General features: G+C 46.5%; 1 protein-coding gene across 4 annotated transcripts in view; it reads left to right on the top strand.

Annotated features, from left to right (window-relative positions):
* Nucleotides 1-22,875, top strand: part of LOC124232931 (platelet-derived growth factor receptor alpha) — a 43,685-nt gene that overhangs the window by 2,622 nt on the left and 18,188 nt on the right. For 2 of the 4 annotated variants that reach the window (XM_046649854.1, XM_046649857.1), the window contains exons 2-12: nt 7,127-7,187; nt 8,917-9,234; nt 11,553-11,813; nt 12,842-12,972; nt 14,856-15,027; nt 15,120-15,309; nt 17,835-17,950; nt 18,911-19,037; nt 20,136-20,329; nt 21,056-21,150; nt 21,369-21,501. In XM_046649854.1, coding sequence (XP_046505810.1) covers nt 7,139-7,187; nt 8,917-9,234; nt 11,553-11,813; nt 12,842-12,972; nt 14,856-15,027; nt 15,120-15,309; nt 17,835-17,950; nt 18,911-19,037; nt 20,136-20,329; nt 21,056-21,150; nt 21,369-21,501 — 1,786 coding nt within the window. In that variant the 5' untranslated portion in view covers nt 7,127-7,138. Of the gene's footprint in view, nt 1-246; nt 374-1,153; nt 1,277-7,126; nt 7,188-8,916; nt 9,235-11,552; nt 11,814-12,841; nt 12,973-14,855; nt 15,028-15,119; nt 15,310-17,834; nt 17,951-18,910; nt 19,038-20,135; nt 20,330-21,055; nt 21,151-21,368; nt 21,502-22,875 lie in introns of those variants that run through there. The other 2 variants (XM_046649855.1, XM_046649856.1) reach the window with 2 other exon arrangements.

The following is a 22,875-nucleotide window of genomic DNA, read 5'->3' as shown; positions in this document are numbered from 1 at the left end:
CCTCGGCCCTTGCACCAGACTTTAGACAGACCAAGAGGGACCCGAAGCAGAGCCCCGGCTCCTGGCCCCAGGTCCACTTTCCTCCCGGGGCGCGGGCTGGGAGGGGTGTAGGGGGAGGGGCATCGGGCCGGGCTTTCCAGCTGCAAACGCGTCTGGCGCCGAGGCGGGCCCGTTTTGTGCCTCCTGGGGACCGGCCGTGGGCGGCGCGCAGCGCCGAGACGCGTTCTGGGGACGTGGTGGCCAGCGCCTTCCTGCAGATCCCAGCGGGTGGGACTCCCTCTGGCCTCCGGGGAGCTGCGACAGGGTTACATGTTGCTGATGGAAAAGTGGCAATTCTGGGGGAAAAGCTAAAAGCCTGCTCGGTGACCTAAAGGTGCGGCTCTCGGCGTCCCTCGCGTCCAGCCTCGCGGGGTCCGCGCGCAGCATCAGCCGTCGGGGCTAGAGTTGGGGGAGGTCTTGAGGGCGCGCCCCCCGCGTGGGATGCAGGGTCGGGGCAAATTGCTTTTCCCCACCGCGCGGGCTCTGCCGGTGCTTGTCTTTCGCTGAAGTGGCTCGGCGGCATTTCCTTTTGTTTTAAACTGAACAGTGAGCCAGGGATCAGTTGGAAATGTAGATTGGAGGGGATAAAGAGGACCTCGGACTTGGGGCGCTTCCTTCCCTGCCTGCCGCAGTTTTCCGCTTCCCCGTGAAAGGGGGGCGAAGGGCGCAGGCAGGCGCTAGTGGGCGCTGGGCAGCCACGGCAGAGGCGAGCGTCGGGCAAGCGGGGGGCACCGGGGATGCGGGGTTTTTAAAGCCGAAGGGGCGCCGTCTCGGCTCGCCCGGGCCTTCTCCGCTAGCAGCTGCCCGCGGCTGTGTCGCTTTCGGGCCCATAGGAGGCGCTGGCGCGCGACTGTAACCCTAAACCCCCCCGGCCCCTCTCCCTCCACCCTGCCCGGCCCCTCTCAGGTCTCAGCTGAAAACAATACAAACGCCGAGCGTCGCGCCTGGGGCGCAGCAGCCGCTGCAGCTCTGAGGCCAGGACCGCGGCGGGCAGGGGCGCGTGAACCCCGGAACGGGCGGTCGTCGCCACCACCGCGGAGGGGACCGAACCGCCGGGGGCGTGGAGGCGGCGGGAGGGGGAGCGGCCCGCGCCGTGTTCGTGGGGGTGTGGCGGGGCAGGAGGCCGGACGGGGCAGCGCGGAACCTCCCCGGCGGAGGTGGGCGAGCGGCGGTCCCGGCTGCGCTGTCGGGGACCCGGAGGCTGAGCGGCAGGCGGGCGAGCCAGCGAGCGAGCCGGGTAAGATGCGCGGGGCGGCCGCGCCCTCTAGCGGGCTCCCGGGGCGCGGTCCCCTCTCCGCCAGCCTCGGGCGGTCGGCGCCGCTGAGGAGCGCAGCGCAGAGACCTGGGGGGCTCAGAGCCACTCACCTGGGTCACCTTCCCCTCTTCGGGAGACCTCGAATAGACGCCTCGCAGGCACTGTGTGGGCCCAAGGGGCGCTGGGTGGGCGAGAGGGGGGCGGAGGTCCCCGGGTTTGGGGATGAGAGAGGGGGTGTCATAACCATTAGATGTGGGAGAAGCGGAGGAGGCGGAGGTTGGAGGGTCCCGGGCGCTGTCGGAGGAGGAGTGGCCGACTTTTGTTTCCAAGCCCCTCGCACGATCTCCTGCGGCGCAGGCGGCCTCTTGCTGTTTGTTTGTTTACGACCCTGCCTTATTGTGCAACGGGAACAGTCGTTTCCAATCAGCCCGCGGTTCTCGGGCTGCGCAGCCGTCGCGGCCCCCGCCGGGCGGGTTTACGAGGGGTGACAATGGTGTGCGAACAGATTGGGCAGTGCGGCCGGGCAGCGGCGTCGCGGCCCCCACCCGGCGCGGCCCAGGTGGTCTCCCTCCTCCGAGTGGGCGGAAGCTCCGAGAGGGGCAGAACCCTGAGCCCCCCCAGCCTCCTCTTGAGCGGCTTTTCCTGCTAACCTGCGGCCTGGAATGGCAGCGTCGCTTTCCTGGCTCCCGAGGCCCCGCTGCCCCAGCGGATCCGCTCCCAGAGAAGATGGTGATGGTGATGGCGATGGTGTCTGTCCCTCACCGAATTCTCCTGGGGCCCCGCGGAGAGAGAGTTAAGCATTTTCGGCAGCTGTTTCCCTATTCCTGCTTCCATTCTGCGAGCTTTGAACTGAGGTCACCACGAAGCCTAAAAGTACAATCCAAGAAAGGAAGAGATTGGAAGTTAAGATTTGGGACATAAATTTTTAGCACAGAACTTCTGCGGCGTTGCGTCCCCGCAAACTCTGGGTCCCAGGTCCTCAGGCCAACACTGCCATCTGCTGGTCATACCTGAGAACTGCAACTACCCTCTGCGGGGAATGGGTCGTGGCGTCAGGAAGATGCGGTTTTTCGCCAGCTAGGACCAAGTGACAGATGTTGACTGGTGTTCTTTTCCTATGAAGCTGCGAGAATCATTTATTTTTGTGGACTTTCGTGTAGTCTTTCGCGTTAGTTGTTAATCCTTTGCATTTACGTAATGAGCAAAGCGCTGATCTACCACATCCGATTATTTCTGAGGGTACTTGCATTTCCCTTTATGACTGAAGTCCCAGTGTCAGGGGCTTGGTGATCTGGAACTCAAGTCTACTAAAAGCTGCTGCACCTAAGGTTGTCCCATTAGGAGCCACACCAGTTTGGTGACAATTAAAAGAAGTGTCACTTTAGTCTCCCATGGTTAAATATCTGGTGCGGGGAGAGCAGAAGGGTTTATGAGCTCAGATTGTCCCATAAAATGCTCCCGTGTAAAAATACTCCAGCCCCCACCCATCACTGGAATGTCTAATGGAGCTCAGGGAGCTCAAAATAACAGAACAGGCTCTGGTGGGGTGCAGATCCTGGTAAACACAGCCCCGGTGAAGTTGCCACCAGTGTAGACCAGCATTTGGGTCCCCTGGGCTGAAGTTACGAGACTGAGGAGAACATTTGTCACAGGGAAAAAACAGGATATGTAATTTTCACAGTTAGAATTAACTTAGGAGAGCTGAAATTAACTGACCCTCGGAAATCTGAATCCTGGAGTCATCAGTGGCTTTGGGACTGTGAGAGAGTCTCGTGTGGCCTTTAATCATGCCAGGGTGGGGTGAAATTCAATATTCAGTGGCTGTGCAGCAGGATGCATTGTGCGGTTGGTGATCGGGGAGCTGGCTCTCTGGGTTCATGCGAAGAATGTTGTGCTCTTACATCTGGAAATTGCTCTCGTGTCGCTTGCTCTCTGTTTACTGTCTAGCATGTTGTCTTCGATGATAGAGTCACGATTAATGGCTCTTCACTTCTGTTTGCAGGCACAGAGATGGCAACCTGTTAGTGGCTGCAAACAGATTTGTTTCTCTGTTTATGTGACTGTATCTTGTGGTTCAACTTAAAGTAGTCCTGATAGCTACGCCAGGCCGTCACGGAATCCGAGTTCAGATCTGCTTCTCCACTGTGCAAGTGATGCAGAGCAAGTCGAATGGCCTCTGGGGCCTGACTTTCTCAGTAGGTAGAAGTTGAAGTAGCCACTCTGAGGTCCCTCTCATCTGAAACATCTTAGGAGGCTGCAGAAAAAAGAGTCTGTATGAAAACCAATAGCTGCAGTTTCTGAAGCACTTGCCATGAAGCTATGTAATGTAGTCTTTACAACATTGTGGTGAGGCAGGCCAGGACGTCAGGCGTTATTGGTCCTGATTTACAGAAGAAGAGACTGAGGTTCAGAGAGGTGGACTTGTCAGATATGAGATCAGAGCCCAGTCCGATGCCATGTTCATCATATCTTTTGAGAGAAGGACAAGAGAATGGGGGACAGAACCACAATTCACTTGCCTGAGGGTGGACGTGGCAGAGATCTCTTCCCCCTTTGTGTCTCTGACTTGTGGCAGTGCTTTCTGAGTTGTGATTATAGAGGAAATCCAACACAGATTGGCATGAGAGAAATGATGATTTTTTTTTAGAAAGCTTTGGATGAAGTCCATCGTTCCTCCGTGCAAAGTGGTTTGTTCTTGCTGACTCATGAAGTGCCGTGTGTCTCTGAATTTGTAACCTCAGTGACTTATATTTGCACATCTGATTTTTGGATAAGCTCCAGGATTGGGGTTCCTGATTAAGGATGAGCTTTTACTCCTAGAGGAGAAAAGAGCTGGGAAATAGCAAGATGGACTCCTAAGAGTCTCTCTACAGGGCCAGTCGGCAGGGAAGCCTCTCTTCTCTCCCATTGTTTTCCATCACCTCCCTGTAGGGCAACACTGCAATTATTCACCAGTAAATTGTCAGAGTTACAGATGAGTAATGACGTGGAACTTCACAAATACGCCTGGATTGCTAGCCAGGGAACCACTCTTATCAGAGAAGGGAGTTTGAAATCTTGAGCAAACACATGCTGATTCTCAGTATTCGCACCATTATCGCTCGCTCTGAGGCCCTGTTTTCATTGCCCACTTTGGATGTCAGTAAATAATCCTTGCTGGCAGTGGGTCCACCATATCTGGATGCACAGAAGGAAATCTGGTGGGGCCCAGCCAGGGCAGAAAACACCTCAGAGCCGGCCCTGTAAGAGCAGCGAGCCCCTCTCTCGAGCTTGGGAACGCTTTAGAGACGTTGTGTTGGCAAACCCTGCTGAAGAAATAAGGGATATAAATGTGATAAAACCCCGGCCATCGAGCTGGCTCTGGAGGGTTCCTTTGAAGTTCGCTAAGTGGATTATCGGTGGGAGGCTGATATTTATATGTACAAACACACAGGCCCTTACTGCTAATTGTGGTAAATCAGGCTGGCCAGCCTGGCTCTGGGGCCTGCTGTGCCCGTCACCACAGCGGTGGGGACACCCTGCATCCCGGGCACATGCCAGGATCTGCAGAAGCCGCCAGCCAGCCAGCATTGTGCAAAATACATTTGCGTTCACAGCACTGCAATTGTGCTCCTCTCACTATGCTGAGCAGAGAAGGAAAACAGGGCCCCAATTTGCATTAGGAAATAGTTTGGCGGGGGGGACAGGGGAGCACACACACAAGGCTGAAACACTGACCTTCTCTTGAGAGAGACCATATGGTGGATTGGAGAGAGCAATGGCTTTTGCCTCACACAGACTTCGGGTTAGAATCCTGGCTTAACCACCAGCTGTGTGACTTTGGGTCATTTGCTAAACCTCTCTGAGCCTCAACTGGCATTTCTTAAAATCAAATATGTCACAGTTTTATTATTAATAAACATGGCATACACGTGAAAACTTTGGCTTAGTAAATATTGGTTTCTCATTCCTGTCTTGGAGAAAACAGAATTATCATTGTGTCCTGTCCAACCCACCCGCTGCCTGGTTACCAGCATTCCATCTTACACTCTGCCTTTCTTCCTCCTCCGTTTTCCTGGTAGAATTCATTGAAGCGGAAAGCTGATTTCTGCAAGCAGGGCGCCTTGCCACCTGAAAGCGACATTACGTGATCAGGCTCCACCAGGCACTAGTGGGCTGTTATCTACTGGATCCTCTCCAACCAAAAAAAAAAAAAAAAAAGGGAAAAAAATGAGGGCTAAACACAGGCACACATTAAATTCCTCCCTTTTTGTTTTGTTTTTTCGACAGTTTACTCAAGAATCATGTACACACAACTTAGTTTCCAAAGTCAGAGAGGGAACACGTTAAGTCTCACGAACTCATTCCATTGCATGAGTTGGGCCTTTGAACAACTCAGGGATCCAGTACGTCCAGGCCAATGCTTACGTGATTTTTTATGGGTTATCTTAAAGCTTGTGCCCCTGCCTGGGCCCCTCAGTGGGGCCTCTTCAATTAAAACTTGGGTGCTGGGCGGCCCCAACACCCACAAGCCGCTTTACAGTTCCTTTTCCTTGACTTCGGTAAGATGAGTTTATCAGTGACCTCAGTGGGCCTTTGCAGTCTGCCATTGAATGGGAGCCTGTGGTCTCCCTTTGGAAACTCAGGAATGGAGTCACACTTTCCTCTTCCCTGTCCTCTCCCTTCTTCACTTTCTCTACTGCTCTTCCTTCCATGCCTGTGCCCTGGGCTTTCCGGCCTTGGCCTCGATTAACCAGATTGTGAATGCAGCAGGTCCTAGGAGAAAGTGGCTAGGAGTCCAGGCCTGAGCCTGGGATGGGCCTACAGATCACAGAGTGACATCCTTTAAGTGACCTTCATCAGTGGGACTTGCAAAAACTTTAGATTAAAATGGCTCTTAAATATTAAGATGTTTGTTGCATGGTGCCAGCCCGGTGGTGTAGTGGTTAAGTTCGTGTACTTCGGCAGCCCAGGGTTTGTAGGTTCAGATCCCGAGAGTGGACCTAGCACTGCTCTCAATTCAAGCTGTGGTGGCATCCCACATAAAATAGAGGAAGCCTGGCATGGCTGTTAGCTCAGCAACAGTCTTCTGTAAGCAAAAAGAGGAGGATTGGCAACAGATGTTAGCTCAGGGCCAATCTTCCTCACCAAAAAAAAGAGATATTTGTTGTAGCCAAGCATCTTTTCCAAAGGTTGTAGAAGATGTGACCTTCATGTACTTTCTGTAGCAAGACGCGAAGCAAATGACAACACATTTTGAGCAAAAACAGCTCAAGTTTGGAAGTTGAGTAAATACATATGTTTATTTGTTTTTCACATTCTTAATTTAAATGGTTTAAAAGGAACAATCCTTCTGTACTCTTGGACACATTCCAGGACAATAAAGTGAGACTTTGGAATTTGCAAGCTGCATGCAATCAAAAAGGGTTTCAGCTTCAGATGGCTCCTGTCATGATCTTGGGGGCTATTCAGGGCATCTGATTCTTTCTTCTTAGGCATCTTACTGTTTTAACTATGAATCTTAAACTGGGATTTTTTTTTTTTTTGAAGTTCATAGCTAAAGATTTTTTTTAAATTGAGTTCATAATAGTTTACATCAATGTGAAATTTCACTTGTACATTATTTCTTGTCTCTCACCGCATAGGTGCTCCCTTCGCCTCCTGTGCCCATGCCCCACTCCCCCTCCCCTGGTAACCACTGAACTGTTTTCTTTGTCCATGTGTTTGTTAAACCGGTATGTTTTGGACTACAGTGACGCTATCAACATTCCCATAGTGCAAGCACACAGAGGACTAGGCTCCCAGGTGTTTTACTGGCTAACACTGTTTCTTTTTGACTTTTGACTTTTGCAGTTTTCCAGAACTATGGGGACTTGCCATCGGGCACTCCTGGTCTTAGGCTGTCTCCTCACAGGTATGGGTCCCAGTCCTGTCTGAACTTGTTGTCCTGGGGGAAGCCTGATCTTCTAAGTTCTGTGTTCGGGGGGCATATACTGCATATACCATCCAAAAGAGTGAAGAGAAGTAGACAATTATAGGCTATTATCTAAAGTGACCACAATCCTTCAGTTCCCTTTGCACTAATTCCATTTCAAAAGGAATGCTTTCTAGGGGCCAGCCCCATGGCCAAGTAGTTAAGTTCGTGCGCTCCACTGCAGCGGCCCAGTGTTTCGCTGGTTCAGATCCTGGGTGCGGACATGGCACAGCTCATCAAGCCATGCTGAGGCGGCCCTCCCCATGCCACAACTGGAAGGACCCACAGCGAAGAATATACAACCATGTACCGGGGGGCTTTGGGGAGAAAAAGAAAAAAAAAAAAAAAAAAGAATGCTTTCCAGTGGCAGTTTTAGTAGATACATAATCCTGGCGTTGGAATGTTGTTCGAAATAATAGTCTAAATTCACCCACTCCCCTCTTCCGCTGTCTAGGACTTGGGTTTCCCGTAGAGGTGGGTCAGAGAAATTCAAGAATGTCCAAAGGAAATAAATCATGGAGAATTCTTTTCTAGGAACTCATACCTGTCTTGTCATACCTGTCTTAAATGGAAGATGCTTAAATTGCTGAAAAATCTGAGAGCCACCTGTTCCCTTGGAATCTGACTGGTAGAATGTTTGACTCCTGGGGGAATATTACTCTCTCTCTTCCACCAGGCGGAGGCCACTGGGGCCATTTGTTGAGCTACTTACTGGGCATTGCAGACGTTACCATGAAACCAATGTTTTTCTAGTCTGAGGAGTTAACTTAAGCCTGTTAGTGTCTGCAGGTCTTATCCACATGGCTACGGTAGAATTGAGCGAGGTCAGTGATTTAGTAGTTCTAAACCCCGCTAAATATACCCCATCTACAAGATGATCGTGACCCAGATGCGCTCACAACTTGTCTCTTAACACGCTGCAGGAAGCACAGTGGGCACACGCTGAAGTCGGGTGGGATTCCCACATTGGGCTCCAGGGGAGATTAGAAACCGTAAATGAATAATTAATGAAGTCCCCATATCTGTTCTGTCGGTTTTACAGGCAGGGGAAGCCACACTGCAATTTTCGGTTCTAAGATGAACTTTCAGGTTTCCACTCTAGGGTTTTAGTTATTCTTACTTTTGAATGAAAATCCACAGCGTGCAGCTTGGGTTTCTGGAAGTCATTAGAGAGAAGGCATGCCAGGGCGTCGTAAGAAAGGGAAGATGTGTAATTCCTGAGCACAAATCTGCTTTGTGCTTTGTTCGGTCTGCCTCCCTGCCCCTGTTCTCAGCCCATTTCTAGCTGAGGGAGATCTCTGCAGGGAATGTGGACAGTAAAGAAGCCATGTGGACTTGAGCTTATGCTGTCTTGGGATATTTTATGGTCACCCATAAGAGTCTAAAATCTGGAATTGGAATTAAACGCCCTCCATCCATTTGAACGTTTGGAGGGGTGGCTCTCGGGGGCTTGGGCGGGGGGTGCTGTTGAGGCCTCTGGAGCCTTTGCTGCCCTCAGCAGATGCGGTGGCTGTTATAATGGGGGGCCTTTCATGGGCTTCCAGGCTAACGGATTTTTGCGTAGAAATGGCCATTGTTCGTATAAGCTGCTGCTGTCGCTTCCCTCAGTTCTCTGGGTGAGCCCGTCCCTTCTGGCGGCATCCTATTCAGAGTGTGTTTCCTTTTACAGGGCCCAGCCTAAGCTTCTGCCAGCTTTCATTACCCTCCATCCTCCCAAATGAAGATGAAAAGGTTGTGCAGCTGAACTCATCCTTTTCTCTGAGATGCTTTGGGGAGAGCGAAGTGAGCTGGCAGTACCCCATGTCTGAAGAAGAGAACCCTAACGTGGAAATCAGAAACGAGGAAAACAACAGTGGCCTTTTTGTGACGGTGCTGGAAGTGGTCAGTGCCTCAGCAGCCCACACGGGATTGTACACTTGCTATTACAACCACACGCAGACAGAAGAAAGCGAGATCGAAGGCAGGCGCATTTACATCTATGTGCCAGGTGAGCTGGCGGCGTCCCCTGGACCAAGCTCCTTGTTGTCCTGTCTCTGCTGTTAACTGTGTTAAAGTTTTTTAAAGATATAAAAATAATAAATACTTATTGGAGAAAAATCTGAAAAATTCAGCAGAAGACACAAAATTAATTCCAGATCATTTATATTGTCATTATCAAGAAATTCACTATTAACATTTTGGGACTGTATTAAGTTTTGAAAATCATTTTCATTATGGCCTGTCTTTTATTGGCATTGTGCAAAAAATCTGAAATGCGCTAATTTCTGTTCAGTTCAGTCAAGTTCAACAAATACTTCCTGTGCATTTACTGTGTGTCAGGCACTGCTAAGTGGTGGGGACATAAAAATTCATTAGGTAGGCCCTCTCTTGGAGTTGCTTATAGTTCATTATAATGGCTTCTAAATAACCATGCTGTTTTTCAGAGTTCGATAAGACATATATTTACTCCTGATGAATTGGAAGGGATTTTTTTGTTTTGTTTTAATTAAAAGTTAGGGGGAAGTCCCATACTAATGATGTTGTCTCCTTTCTTCTGAGAAGCAGATGCCAAGATAGGAGTAAGATGGGGTTAGACGTGCAAGGGTTTTATTAGGGGAGAGGCTTAGGAGAGAAAATGGGAGGGACCCAGCAGAGGCTGGGAGACCCATCTGAATGCGTGGTATGTATGATCATGAGTGAAGGAGAGCGGGAAGGAGAGCTGGCACATGAGGCCTAGAGCTCTGTGTAAAGAAGGCCTGGGAATCATCCAGCCTAAGGAGCCCCCGTTCCCCACTGTCATTGGCTGGAAGCATCCCTGGAGGGCGTGGCCTTGGGTTGTGATGGATTTCAGAGCCGCCCCTGGAGTTGGAGGGATGTGTGGTGTTTCTCATAGCAGCCACCCTGGCTGACTAGGCGTAGTCCTCACCTTGGGATGCGTATGGTCTACCGCCCACCTCACATTCCCTGTGTGCTCTTTTGTAATGATCTGTCTCTGTCTCTGTACCTGTATCTCTATCTGTATCTGTATATATTGGCTTCTACCAGGGACAGTTGTTAAAAGAAGGCCCATGATGTTATTTAAACATTGTGTAGACAGTGCATGGTGGTGGGGAAGACTTGCATTTTGAAGGAAGCCCTGGCTGATGTGTTATGGATTTCAAACTCTCTATTTTAACCTGAAATGAACTCGCAGCTTTATTTGCTGGAAGCTTTGCTAACAGAGTTCAAGAATTTGGAACTTGAAACACAAATTCAAGTAATGACAATTTTAGTATGTGGATAGATGAATTAAAGCGAGCTACAGCTAGAGGACTTGGTTTAAAACAAATAAACATATACAAACCATTCACAACTGTCTCCATGCTTGTTGTCTTGGCAGAGATGGAGGAAGGGGATTTCTGAAGTGGGTCTTCCTGCCTCTCCGCCTTTTCTTTTCAAGCTTTTCTCATTGGGTCCTCGTCTTGCTAGACCCTCCTTGCTTTCATGACACTGATCTAGATGAACCTTTCTTCCTAACAATAAAGAGTTTTTTTTCAAAAGGGTGGATATTTAGAATGTCACCTCAACTTCATTCACACATCAATGTCCCCCTGCTGTGAAGAAAATGGTAGGAACGTGGGTTTGTTGAGGTGCATGAGTCTTGGAGTTTGGATCCTCCAAGATTGTCGGAAAATTCTTGTTCCTCCCTTCCCCCAGCACAGACACCATCCGAGCAGGCCCTGCACTGTTGTCACACAGTCCGTCTTTCTATTTGCAAGAATGGAGAGGGAGGGGCCCTTTCTGAAACTGACGCTTAAGACTGTCAGTATTTCTTACCAGAGTAGCTTAAGGAGCTGGTTTTCTTTTGAAAAGGAAATTCTCAGAAAATTATAAATTTTATTTATTACTTGAGAGATTATTTTTCAGTAGCTAGGTTTCTGTACTACTTTTCAATAACACTGACTATAGGCCATAGGAATTTTAGAAAGAAGTATTTCATAATTTAAACATTATGAATTTTTCTCTCTTTTTGAACAGAGTTGCTTATTTTATTGGCCATTTTTTGTTTTTAATAGTTGTTTAAATGTTGATTTCAGTTCCTGGCTAATATTTATATTTATCATCAGTATTTTTTATTAGGGTGCAGGCAATTTGGTATTGTTCATACTTTAAATTACCTTCCAGCTGTGATAATGACTAATGTCAGTGGAGTGATGCCGCTGGATACATGTGTGAAGGTAAAATTCATACCTAATGTGATCAGTGACAGTGGGCTAATTTTTCTGCATATATTCGTAGAGGTGAAATTAATGCCTCATATGTTTTTCTTTCTCTTTTAAACCACAGACCCTGATGTGGCCTTCGTACCTCTAGGAATGACAGACTATTTAGTCATCGTGGAGGATGATGATTCTGCCATCATCCCTTGTCGCACGACTGATCCTGAGACTCCAGTGACCTTACTCAGCAGTGATGGGGTGGTACTCGCCTCCTACGACAGCAGACAGGGCTTTAACGGAACCTTCAGCGTTGGGCCCTACATCTGCGAGGCCACCGTCAAAGGGAAGAAGTTTCGGACCATTCCATTTAATGTTTATGCTTTAAAAGGTACTTGCACCCTTTCCCTCCTTCTTTAAATAAGAGTTACAAGCAAAGTAATCAGATGCAGGTAGGATTTTTTTTTTAATCGTAGTCCCTGGTGATGGAGACCCTGAACCTTTGGGGATTCCAGACCCCACCTGTACCATGCACTGTTGGGCTGCCCTCTGTGGCAACAGTAATATGAAGCTTAGCATGACGAAAGGCAAACGCTTTCTCACCCCTGTAAGATTTCGTATTTCATCAGTTGACTTCAAAATACTGTAAGGAATTCTTTTCTTGCATAAGCCTCTTATTGTTTTACTCACATTCCTGACTACAGAGGCCCTAAAAACAAACACACACCTGTGGAGGTTGGACGCCTTGTTTAACTTCAGTAACTTAAGAAAACTGATTTCGATTTGAAGAAAAGCTTGTAGTTGTAGACTTCTTCCCTTTGATGTGAGCGGTTAATGTGAATGAGAAAATATAATCTGTGTTTAGGTCAGCAGATTTTTTGAACAGTTCCATGAAGGTATGGCAGCAGCCGAGTATGCCCTTAACTCTCATTAAGGGTTTCTTTATGCCAGGCACTGTGCTAGGTTCTAGAAAAGTGCTGAGAATAACTGAGGAGCAGAGTGGGAGAGAAGAGGAGAATAAATGACGGGGGAGGAGCAGAGTACCTGGAGGAGTGATGGTCTCGAAAGGTTCGTTGATTAAATGAACAAATATGTCGGTAAGGTGATTGCGAACAAAGATAGCCATAATCAACCCAAATACTCAGGAGTGTGGTGTTCTGTTTAATTGGAATTTATTTTTACTGTTATTATTTTTTTGTGTGTGTATGTTATCTTGTATTGTAACTAAATGCCAAATTATGTATGCCAACACAAAATCAAGGCTTCTGAGATTTTCAAAATTTGATCTTGATCAAAGTGGTTTGCAAATTATTTTTCAGTAGTTTTCTTTAAAAAAAAACAAAAACAAAAAGCTGAACCTGTAAGATCCTAACTATACTATGGATATTTAGGTCCTTGTGTTTGTTCTTTGCTTAATAGCAACATCAGAACTTGATCTAGAGATGGAAGCTCTTAAGACTGTGTATAAGTCGGGGGAAACGATTGTGGTCACCTGCGCCGTCTTTAACAACGAGGTGGTTGACCTTCAGTGGACTTACCCTGGAGAAGTGGTAGGTACCCTCAAGTCTCCTTGTGGCATGGAGTGGAGCACAGCAGGGTTCAAAAGACCAGCCACTGATGGGCGCATCACCGAGCTTCCCATCTCTACAAGAAGCACATTTGACTAGATGACTTTATGGCCCTTTGAGCAGTGGGAGAGTTTGCGGTGACAAAAGCTGGACCAGGACCTTCAGAATGCATGAACATTGTACACTGAGCCTTCTTTTTCATAAGTCAGAAAGAAATAGGAAGTGTCTATGGCCACAAGATAACAACAAAAAAAATTAGAAAACCAAAAAACTAATGGGTTTTAAAATTTTCTAATTGCTGAGAGTCATTAGTTCTCATTCTTTTGGCTCCCATGCCTTTGGGTTTTGAGGCATTTGATAATGTTGATTGCCTGCCCCCCTTCCATTTCTGCTTCGTTGTCACCCAGGACACTTCTGCCTCCTCCCTTCCTGGTCTTTCTTTGCATGGCTCACGTTCAGTGAATCATTCAGCAAAGACTGAGTGATGTTTGCTAAATCCCAAGCACTCTGCTAGAAGCTGGCCCGTGCACAGAAGGAGGAAGAAGATGGGAGGAGTGGAGATGGAATTGGGGAAAGGGGACCACATGGCATCTCTGGTCACTGGGGATTTACACTGGGGATTTCTCATTCATTCTGATGCATTATGGTAGGTATATAAAAGAACCAAGTGTGAAAGGCTGTGATGGACCAATGCAGAAGTGATTCACAATGCTTAATACAGCAGCCTCAGGGGGAACAAAAACCATATATATATATTTTTCTCTTCACTCCTGATTTGTAAATAACAGCTCCCTGCTCTTTTTGGCATTTGATGGCTTTTCTTCTTTTATCTGTTTCTCTCCCACATACTTTTGCTGCCTCTTTCTTTCTCTCTGGGGCATCTAATTGGAAGTTGGGCATTTTCAAATATTGCCTTATGAGCCTCATTCATAGTCCAATATATGTACGTTTCCCTGAAATATGAAGCTATTTGATTTTTTTGTTTATACTCGATTGCTTTTAATCCTTAAAACATAAACATTTCTTTTTACTTATTTATTTTTTCCTTTGCTGAGGAAGATTCGCCCTGAGCTAATATCTGCTACCAATCTTCCTCTTTTTGTATGTGAGCTGCTGCCATAGCATGGCCACCGACAGACGAGTGGTGTAGGTCTGCGCCCAGAAACTGAATCCGGGCCGCTGGAGTGGAGTGCGCTGAACTTAACCACTAGGCCACTGGGGCTGGTCCTTCATTCACTGAAGATCAATTTTTTTACCCCCAAACCAAAGTACATGCTATTTGGCCCAAAAGTCTATAATCAAAGGATCATTTTATATAACACATTTTTTTGTCTAATAATAAAAGTAATGCAGGTTTATTGTTGTAACTTTATAAAGTTTAGAGAAACAGAGGAAAAGCCATTTCCCAGAGCATCACTGTTAATATTTTAGAGAGATAAATCCTTTAAATACTTTGTATACATAGATAAATGTAATAATTAATAGGTATCATACTGTAAATAGTACTTTGTTATATCCTTTTTCCTTTGGCAGTATTGCACAAACCCTTTGCTATGTTATTAAACATCCTTTTAAAACATTTTCTAAGGAACTGGCTTAAAAAAATTTTTTTTTTATTAGACTTTGTTTTTTAGAGCAGTTTCAGGTTCACAGCAGAATTGAGCGGAAGGTACAGGGATTTCCCGTTAGCCCCTGCCCTCCTGCATGGACAGCCTCCCCCATTAGCAACATCCCCACAGGTGGTACGTTTGTTGCCATCGAGGAACCTGGAGTGGTTCATCGTCGTCACCCACGGTCCATAGTTTAACGAGGGTCACTCTTCAGAGCCAGCTTTTTAAAGTCGCTTTTCCTCCCTTCTGCTGTAGAAAGGCAAAGGCATCACAATGCTGGAGGAAATCAAGGTCCCGTCCATCAAATTGGTGTACACCCTGAGCGTCCCCGAGGCCACGGTGAAAGACAGTGGAGATTACGAATGTGCTGCCCGCCAGGCCACCAGGGAGGTCAAAGAAATGAAGAAAGTCACCATTTCTGTCCACGGTACAGTCTGCTTTCTGAAATGTCAGTTGTCCGTACTGCTCGGGATCCGCTGTGCGGGAATCATTATTTAATGGAAACTCTTCCCTGTGCAGAGAAAGGCTTCATTGAAATCAAACCCAACTTCAGCCGGCTGGAAGCCGTTGACCTGCATGAGGTCAAACATTTTGTGGTGGATGTGCAGGCCTACCCGCCTCCTAGGATATCCTGGCTGAAGGACAACCTGACTCTGATCGAAAATCTCACTGAGATCACCACTGACATAGAAAAGATCCAGGAAATAAGGTAAAGAAACAGCGTTCCCTAGTCTGCCTTTTCTTTTTATTGTTTATCCCTAGATAGACTGTGGTTCGTGTGTGTCTTACATCCCAACCCAAGAGTCAGACTAGAAAACTGAGCATCTGAGAAAGGAGATACTTCAAATCAAGCACCTTTCATGATAACATTGCAGTGTGGTAATAGTATGTTGGTAAGTAGTTAACGATGAAATAAGAAGAAAGAAGAAGTGAAAATCTCTGCTCCCAGTGAAAGACAGGTTCCTGGATCCAGCCAGGGGTGGAGGAAAGAAAGTAAAATCTGGACCCACTTGGATTGAATATATATATTCCGTGATAGCCATCATCCATATTGCAAGTAGACATGCATGGCGATTCCACTGGCAAGTCAATTATCACATGAACCCACTTGAAAGAAAACTTCATTGGCTTAACTTGAAACATTTGCGCTAGTGAGGCCTCCACAGGAAATAAGAGTGGCGTCTGGTTAAATTTGGTTAGGAGAGAACGTACAGTGAGTAGCTGGGACCCCTGCCCTTTTAGTGGACGGTAGGCTGCTCTCATCTCTTAACTAGTGCTGGAGTTCTGGGTCAGTTGCCCTCAGCCTCAGTTTCCTCATCTATAACGTAGGGTTAATCACACCTATGTCCTTCAAGGCAGGGGTTTGGGTCAGATGCCGTTCTGAGGACTCTTGAAGTTTTGAGCTCTGATTAGAATCCAAGAGCAGAAGGGACATCTTGAAGGGCCCGGCTAATCCAGCCCTGCGTCCTTGACAGACAGCATCCCTGAGAGACAAAAGCCAGTCCTCTATGTCAAGGCTTCAGGGAAGAGGAGACAGAACCTCTCTCGTCAGTTCACTTCACCTCAGGATTTGCTTTCTTCTTTCTGAACTAAATTCCACGTGTCATTGAGAAGCGGCGTCTGAGAAAATGGAATTTTACAACCTCTGTAGAACAGTGATAGAAAAAGAAGTGGAATACTGAAGCTGGAGGGCTTTCTGATGACGCGAAATGAAGGTGCACTGAGGTGGGTTGTGCCGAACTTTCCACCAGGCTGTGAGGCCAGAGAGGAGCAGGGTGATCCTGGCACAGTCCACTCTTCAAACGCTTGTGTGAGCGCTGTCGGCAAGCTATAATCATTAGTAACGACAGCACAAGGCTCGCCAAGTGAGTGGTTCAGGAGGGCGGCCTGTGAAGTGTTTCGAGTCCCTCCAGCAGATAGTCCTCTAGCTCCCATTATGGGCCGGGGAACAGAAGGATGACCACAATGGCTCGGGGATGTGGCTTCCTGGAGTGTAGAACTAGTGGATCCTCCGGCTTTCTTGGCTGAACGAGTGTAGAAAATGAACGCCAGAGGATCGTGTTAATAATCAGCACCTGGTGTGCCTGAGGAACTCCAGTCCTGAAGCCGGTCAGTGTGGGGCAGCCGGACAAGACCAGCCCAGCATGCTCTCCTCCCAGGTCCTAGTGCCTGGTGTCTTGGGCTAGAAGACTGCGTTTGCCGGGCACTTTTGAGCCTATGAAATGCTTTCACATGTGTAATTTCACTTAGTTAATTCTCAGGATGACTGTGTGCTATGCATGCTGTTATCCAATGCTACAAATAAGGAAACTGAGGCACGGAGAGTTTCACTGGTGCCCAGGGTTCTCTCACTCCGTGCCCAGGGCTCCTCCTCTCCACTCCAGCTTCTTTTCCACACTGTGATGTTTCATAAAGAAGGACAATGGAATGGACAAATATTTCGGTGATGCGCACACACACACATAGACACACACATGTGTGGCCAAATGTCATTGTCAATACGTATAAGAAATCTTTTGCGGAAACTTCCCTTTAATAAAGTATGAAGAAATATACTTTTCTAATTTATTTTTTTTCACTAGCTTATGGAATCCCGTGCTTTAAAAACATATACAGAAGGTACATTTTCAGAAGCCTCACTCCATTCCTGTCCCCGTCTGTCCAGGTCACCTCTTCTCCTCACCCACAGGGAAATACTTCCATTGGTTTCATTAGGTTCTTATGAAACCTTCCAGAATTTCTTTAAGCGAATACAAGCAGGTAGAAATGTTATATCCTGGTGGTCTTTCCATATCAATACACAGACAGTGTCCTTGTTCTTTCTTCCAATGATGTTCCATTGTTTGGCTGGACCATCTAAATGATGGATATTTAGGGGAAGCAAGTATTTTTTAAAAAGATAAAAATCAAGGGTTTAAAAAAATGGCAAGTTGGGATGTGTTTATTCCCATTCAGGAGCCAGGCCTGACCACCGCTGATTGTTCCTGTAACCCCTAAGTCATTGCTCATCTGAAAATGTCTGGTCTTCTGTTTAAGAATTCAGTGTCTACAACCCGGACCTTCACCATGTAGAAAGTGACATATCAAAAATCCCAGAAAAGCGATGATACAGACAAGAAAAAAAGATATTTTTATTTTTTACAAAACTAAAGTTTAAGTTGAATATGGTAATTGCTTAAACGTTTGGAATTTATTTGGCTACTACTTGCTGAAACAAAGTTCTCTTCTCTTCAGGTACCGAAGCAAATTAAAGCTGATCCGTGCAAAGGAAGAAGACAGTGGTCATTATACTATTGTAGTTCAAAATGAAGATGATGTAAAGAGCTATACCTTTGAACTCTTAACTCAAGGTATGTGAGGGCGGTATTAAGATACTGCTAGCTCAGTGAGTGAGTGTCTCCCAAGGAAAGCCTGGCACTTTTCTCCCAGGTCATTGGAGGGAAAAGCAACACTTTTCATGAGAAGCAGAGACTGGAGATGTCACAGGTCAGGGATAACTTTGTTGGACTTGTGAATTCGCATGATTCTGGGAGGTTCCAGGCTACTCTAGAATAGTCTGACTGGGAATTCCTAGGCTCCAACAACTTCCTTACCATCTGCTTCTCAGTCTGGCACCTTTATTTCTGGGAAGAGTGAAATGATGCTTTTTGGTCCAGATGAGTTTAGATTGTTCCAGAGAGTTTTGGGCTTTTTGCTTAGCTTCTCTTGAAGACGTTCATTGCACAATGGCCTTACTAGAAGGGAGTGCCCAAGTCTGTTTACACTCAGGGTCAGCACCTATTTGCTGAGTACCTGCCACGTGCCAGGTACTGTCTCAGGTGGGCTCATTTGACCCTCACAGTAAATCTGTGATATAGGGATTAGTGTATTTCTAACTTATTTGATGATGGATTAAAAAACATCTTTAAAACCTAATAATATCCCACAGATGCACTGTGGTAAATGATGCTGTAGATTACACTTTAGCTGAATCTGTTAGTTGAATCCCAAGCCATAATATAATTAAGAGTCTCCTTGCTTTTCAAGCCAAATAACCACAGGGGCTGTTTGCTTTCCTACTCCAGATTTGAAACACCACAGGGCACAGATCCCAAAACACTGAAGCTGTGAAAATGCTCTTAACCAAATGGGTCTGTCCAAACTGGAGTGTGATTATGCGCCCAACTCATTTCAGCTGTCTCTCGGGTGGTTACTTGATTTGTGGGTTCGAGTGCCACATAAGGCAGTTCTGAGCTCATATTCCACTTTGTAGTTCCTGGAAGGGTGGGGACACGGACCACTCAATTCCGACTTCTTTCCACCTCTTGCAGTTCCCTCATCTATTCTGGACTTGGTCGACGACCACCATGGCTCTACCGGGGGTCAGACTGTGAGATGCACAGCTGAAGGGACCCCTCTTCCTGACATTGAGTGGATGATTTGCAAGGATATTAAGAAGTATGGAAACCAGATGTTCCTTTTTCATTTGTGGTCAGAATGTTTCTTCCTTGACGCAAAGCACCTCAAATGCATTTTGTTTCTTTTACTGGCCCTTTTTTGTTTTTGTAATTCTTATTTGGCCTAAGTCTCACAAACTACAAGATAGGGTTCCGAACATGGACCTTGTGTGTGTGTGTGCCTGCACGCGCACACGTGTACTTGTGTGTACATGAATACTTGTAAGGAGAAGGTCCATGACTTTTATCAGATTTTCAAAGGGTCTCTAATCTGAAAAGAAGATGAACTTAAAAAACTGCTGCTGTAAGGGGATTTCTACTACCCCGGCCCACATTTTCACCTCCCATTTCTTATATGGTGAACTTTGTTTGCTGGCTAGAATGGCATGTGAACATAAATGAAAATACTGCCCATGTGACTGCTCACTACCTCATTTGCCTACCTGCTTTATTGGTGGCAGTTAACTCATCAGTTCCTCCTTCGTCTCCCATTCCTCAACCTTCTCAAATGGGCACATGAGCGACGTGTTCTCACTTCCGCCCATGGCAACTGTGTTCAGAATCCTCGATTGCTTCCCCCAAAGGCTGAGACTCCTAGACCTACCGCCTCCGAGGGCTAAGGGACCGGACTTGGATGTTGACTGGAGTCGGAATCTAGGTCTCATAGCTCAGTCAGGGGATTGCTCCAACCCAAGTGACACCTTAGGGGCTCTTCAGAGTGTGGGTGGAGAGAAGGGAGGGCCCCAAGACTTTTTGAAGGGGTGGGAAACTGGGATAAACATTCTTGAAATTGAGCTGTTCAGTTTGCTTATGGTTCAAGGCTTAGGATTGGTAGTTCCATTAGATTGAACTTGTTTATCTCTGCCTCACCTTCATAAACAGTTAATTTTCCAGTTATCTACCTGTAGGTTATTCTCTCCTGGGTGTGTGCAAACTAGTTTTAATGTTAACATGCACATAAAATAAGAAAATCAACCTGTAGCATCCCCAAACATAGACGAGGTCAGAACTGCTTGCCGTCCTAGATCATTCTCACTGCCCCACTCGCCTCCATGACTCCCATTAATTGGCTCTATATTTATGTCCTTTTTCTCTCCAGATGTAATAATGAAACTTCGTGGACGATTTTGGCTAACAACATCTCAAACATCATCACGGAGGTCCACCCCCGAGACAGGAGTACTGTGGAGGGCCGAGTGACGTTTGCCAAAGTGGAGGAGACCATTGCCGTTCGGTGTCTGGCTAAGAATCTCCTTGGGGCTGAGAACCGAGAGCTGAAGCTGGTGGCTCCCAGTGAGTTGCTCCTCAGTCATCAGCTGAGCCCTTTCTTCCTCAGGCAGGACTTTGAATCCTAGATGGGGTCCGATAGGAATGAAGGTCCCAAGGCAGAAATTCAGCTTTGAGTACTCTTGAAGGGCCTCCTCTGGGCACCTGTGTGGGAGCCCTTTCTTTCAGATTCAGATTCAAAACTGCATCTTGCAGAGGCCCCTGGGTACTTTGCTTGTCCAACAGTGTAGCTACCCAGTCTCTTAGTGTGAGCATGTGGAGGGAGAATGAGGAAGGAGGATCTTCTGCCTTGTTGCTCCTTGCAACAGTTGAGACAGGTTGAATTCTTAAAATAAATAAATAAATAATGAAGCTGAAACAATGTAAACAAAATGCAGCCTTTCAAAATAAACTGAAGTTTTGGAACTTCCAGGAGCTCTCAATCTTGTTTATCAGTCTTTGTATTCCAATTCACATTCTGTCTGGGAGATTAATGTTGGAGCACCTTTGGAAAAAGTATTGTGTTCCCAATGGAATTTTGTCCCTTTCTCATCTAAGGGAAGAGTTGCAGTGATTTCATGGGTGTGGATAATTGAGAGATGGTATTGCCCGTCCCTAAAATGCACCAGGCAGCCCTCATGCTTCGCCCCATCTCTTAGTGAGAGATTTCTGGCCCAGAAACAGCCACCCTGCCTTCCTGCCCTCCTGCGTGTTCATGCGAATTCTCCACTGTACCTCTCTCTCGTCCTCTAGCTCTACGTTCTGAACTCACAGTGGCAGCTGCGGTCCTGGTGCTGTTGGTGATTGTGATCATCTCACTTATTGTCCTGGTTGTCATTTGGAAGCAGGTAGATATTTTCTGAAAGAACTAAAAATCTTTGAAACCAATAAGAACGAGAAGAATAGCAACGTAATTCAGTGCTTAGCACAGAGAAGGAGCTCAGTAATTGTATGTTGAGTGAGTGTTGTTGGATCCTACTGTATCCAGTGGCTTTGCTGCTGCAGTTAAGCTCTGGTGCATTGCAACTTTGGGGATTCACCAGTTCCCTGTCCTGGTCGTTTATAGAAACCGAGGTACGAAATTCGTTGGAGGGTCATTGAATCAATCAGCCCTGATGGACATGAATATATTTATGTGGACCCGATGCAGCTGCCTTATGACTCGAGATGGGAGTTTCCAAGAGATGGCCTCGTGCTTGGTAAGCTCCTCCCGGGTGGTCTCGCAAGGCTCCCTTTTGATTTGTACACAACTTTACTCTATAGGCCTGGGGAGGAACAGGGACCTGAGCTGGTGATGAGTGAGAGCGAGGGAATAGAAATTGGCTTCCAGAAATACTTTTCTGTCTTGAAAATGAGTTCACTGAATCACTGCAATGATTTTTTTTTTAATCTCATTCTATAGCAAATTATAGTTAAAGAAAATTTTACAAAGGGAGAAGAGAATTTGAGGCGGGCTGCCACTTCCAATTTGCTTTGGAAATGACACAAATTGAAAAGGAGGTGAATTTCTGTGACTGAAAAGAACAGATGAGAAATGCATGAGGATAACCACAAAATATATTTTTATCCAGTACATTCTGAAGATGTATGATACTTCTTTAGAATATATATGTTTAGAATATAGAATATAAAAATATAGGTGCATTTTAAAGCAAAAACACGTAAAAATAATCAAGCCAACTTATGACACGCTTTTCAAATATTTCAATCTTGGGCTGAGACCAAGTACATAAACTTTAGTCCAGGGGATTTTTTTCTTTTTTAAATCACATCCTGAATGAATGGAGACAGGACAAAGACAAATGAAAGTTAGAGCTATGAATATTCTAACGGTATGTACTTTGCAGGATGCCAAAGGCGGTTTTTAATTATCCGCTTGTCTCATTCCAAAAACAGCAAGGTTAGGTCTTGTAGAGAGTTACTTAAACTGAAATCAAACAAGACACCCGAGCTGCTCCCAATTTCAAATACTTATACCTGGGGACTAAGCTTTCTTTATTATATTTTGCCCCGATTTACCAAAAGGAATGAGGCGCTTAGGGAAGTTAAAAAGCAATAAAATATGGGGAAAAAAAGGGCAACATCCCTAATCTGCCAAGAGGCATTTCTGTGTCTTGCTGCTCCTGTGTATTCGCAGGTTGCTATGGAAGCAACTCCTTTCCAGGTACGGTTTCCAGCAGTGCAGACAGGCAGTCAGAGGCAGTGTTGGCTGTTCGTGTCCCCTGTGAGCTGAGTCTGCCCTTGACTTGGCTCTCCATGGTGAGACTGACCACTATGGGAAATGTTCCTTTAGACTGTTAGCTTTTTGAGAATGGCGGCCACAGCTTCCATTTCTTTTTGTCTCTCCCAACATGTAGCAAAGGGCTGTGCTTCCAGGGCGTGTTGAGTCTTTGCTGTTTCTGCTCTCCCTGACAAATAGACAGTGAGGACACCAGCTGGAAGTTTATTTCATCACTCCTTGGAATCAGGGATATCTCGAATACTGAAGTATTTCCAGTGGATAAGGATTTACTGATGCAAAAGATGCCCCTGTTTGCATGTGGAAAACAGAAGGGTAGAGACCCAGGGCGTTT

This window comes from Equus quagga, unplaced genomic scaffold (genome assembly GCF_021613505.1).
Source record: "Equus quagga isolate Etosha38 unplaced genomic scaffold, UCLA_HA_Equagga_1.0 146_RagTag, whole genome shotgun sequence".
Classification (NCBI taxonomy): domain Eukaryota; kingdom Metazoa; phylum Chordata; class Mammalia; order Perissodactyla; family Equidae; genus Equus; species Equus quagga.
This window is presented reverse-complemented; position numbering and strand designations above follow the sequence as displayed.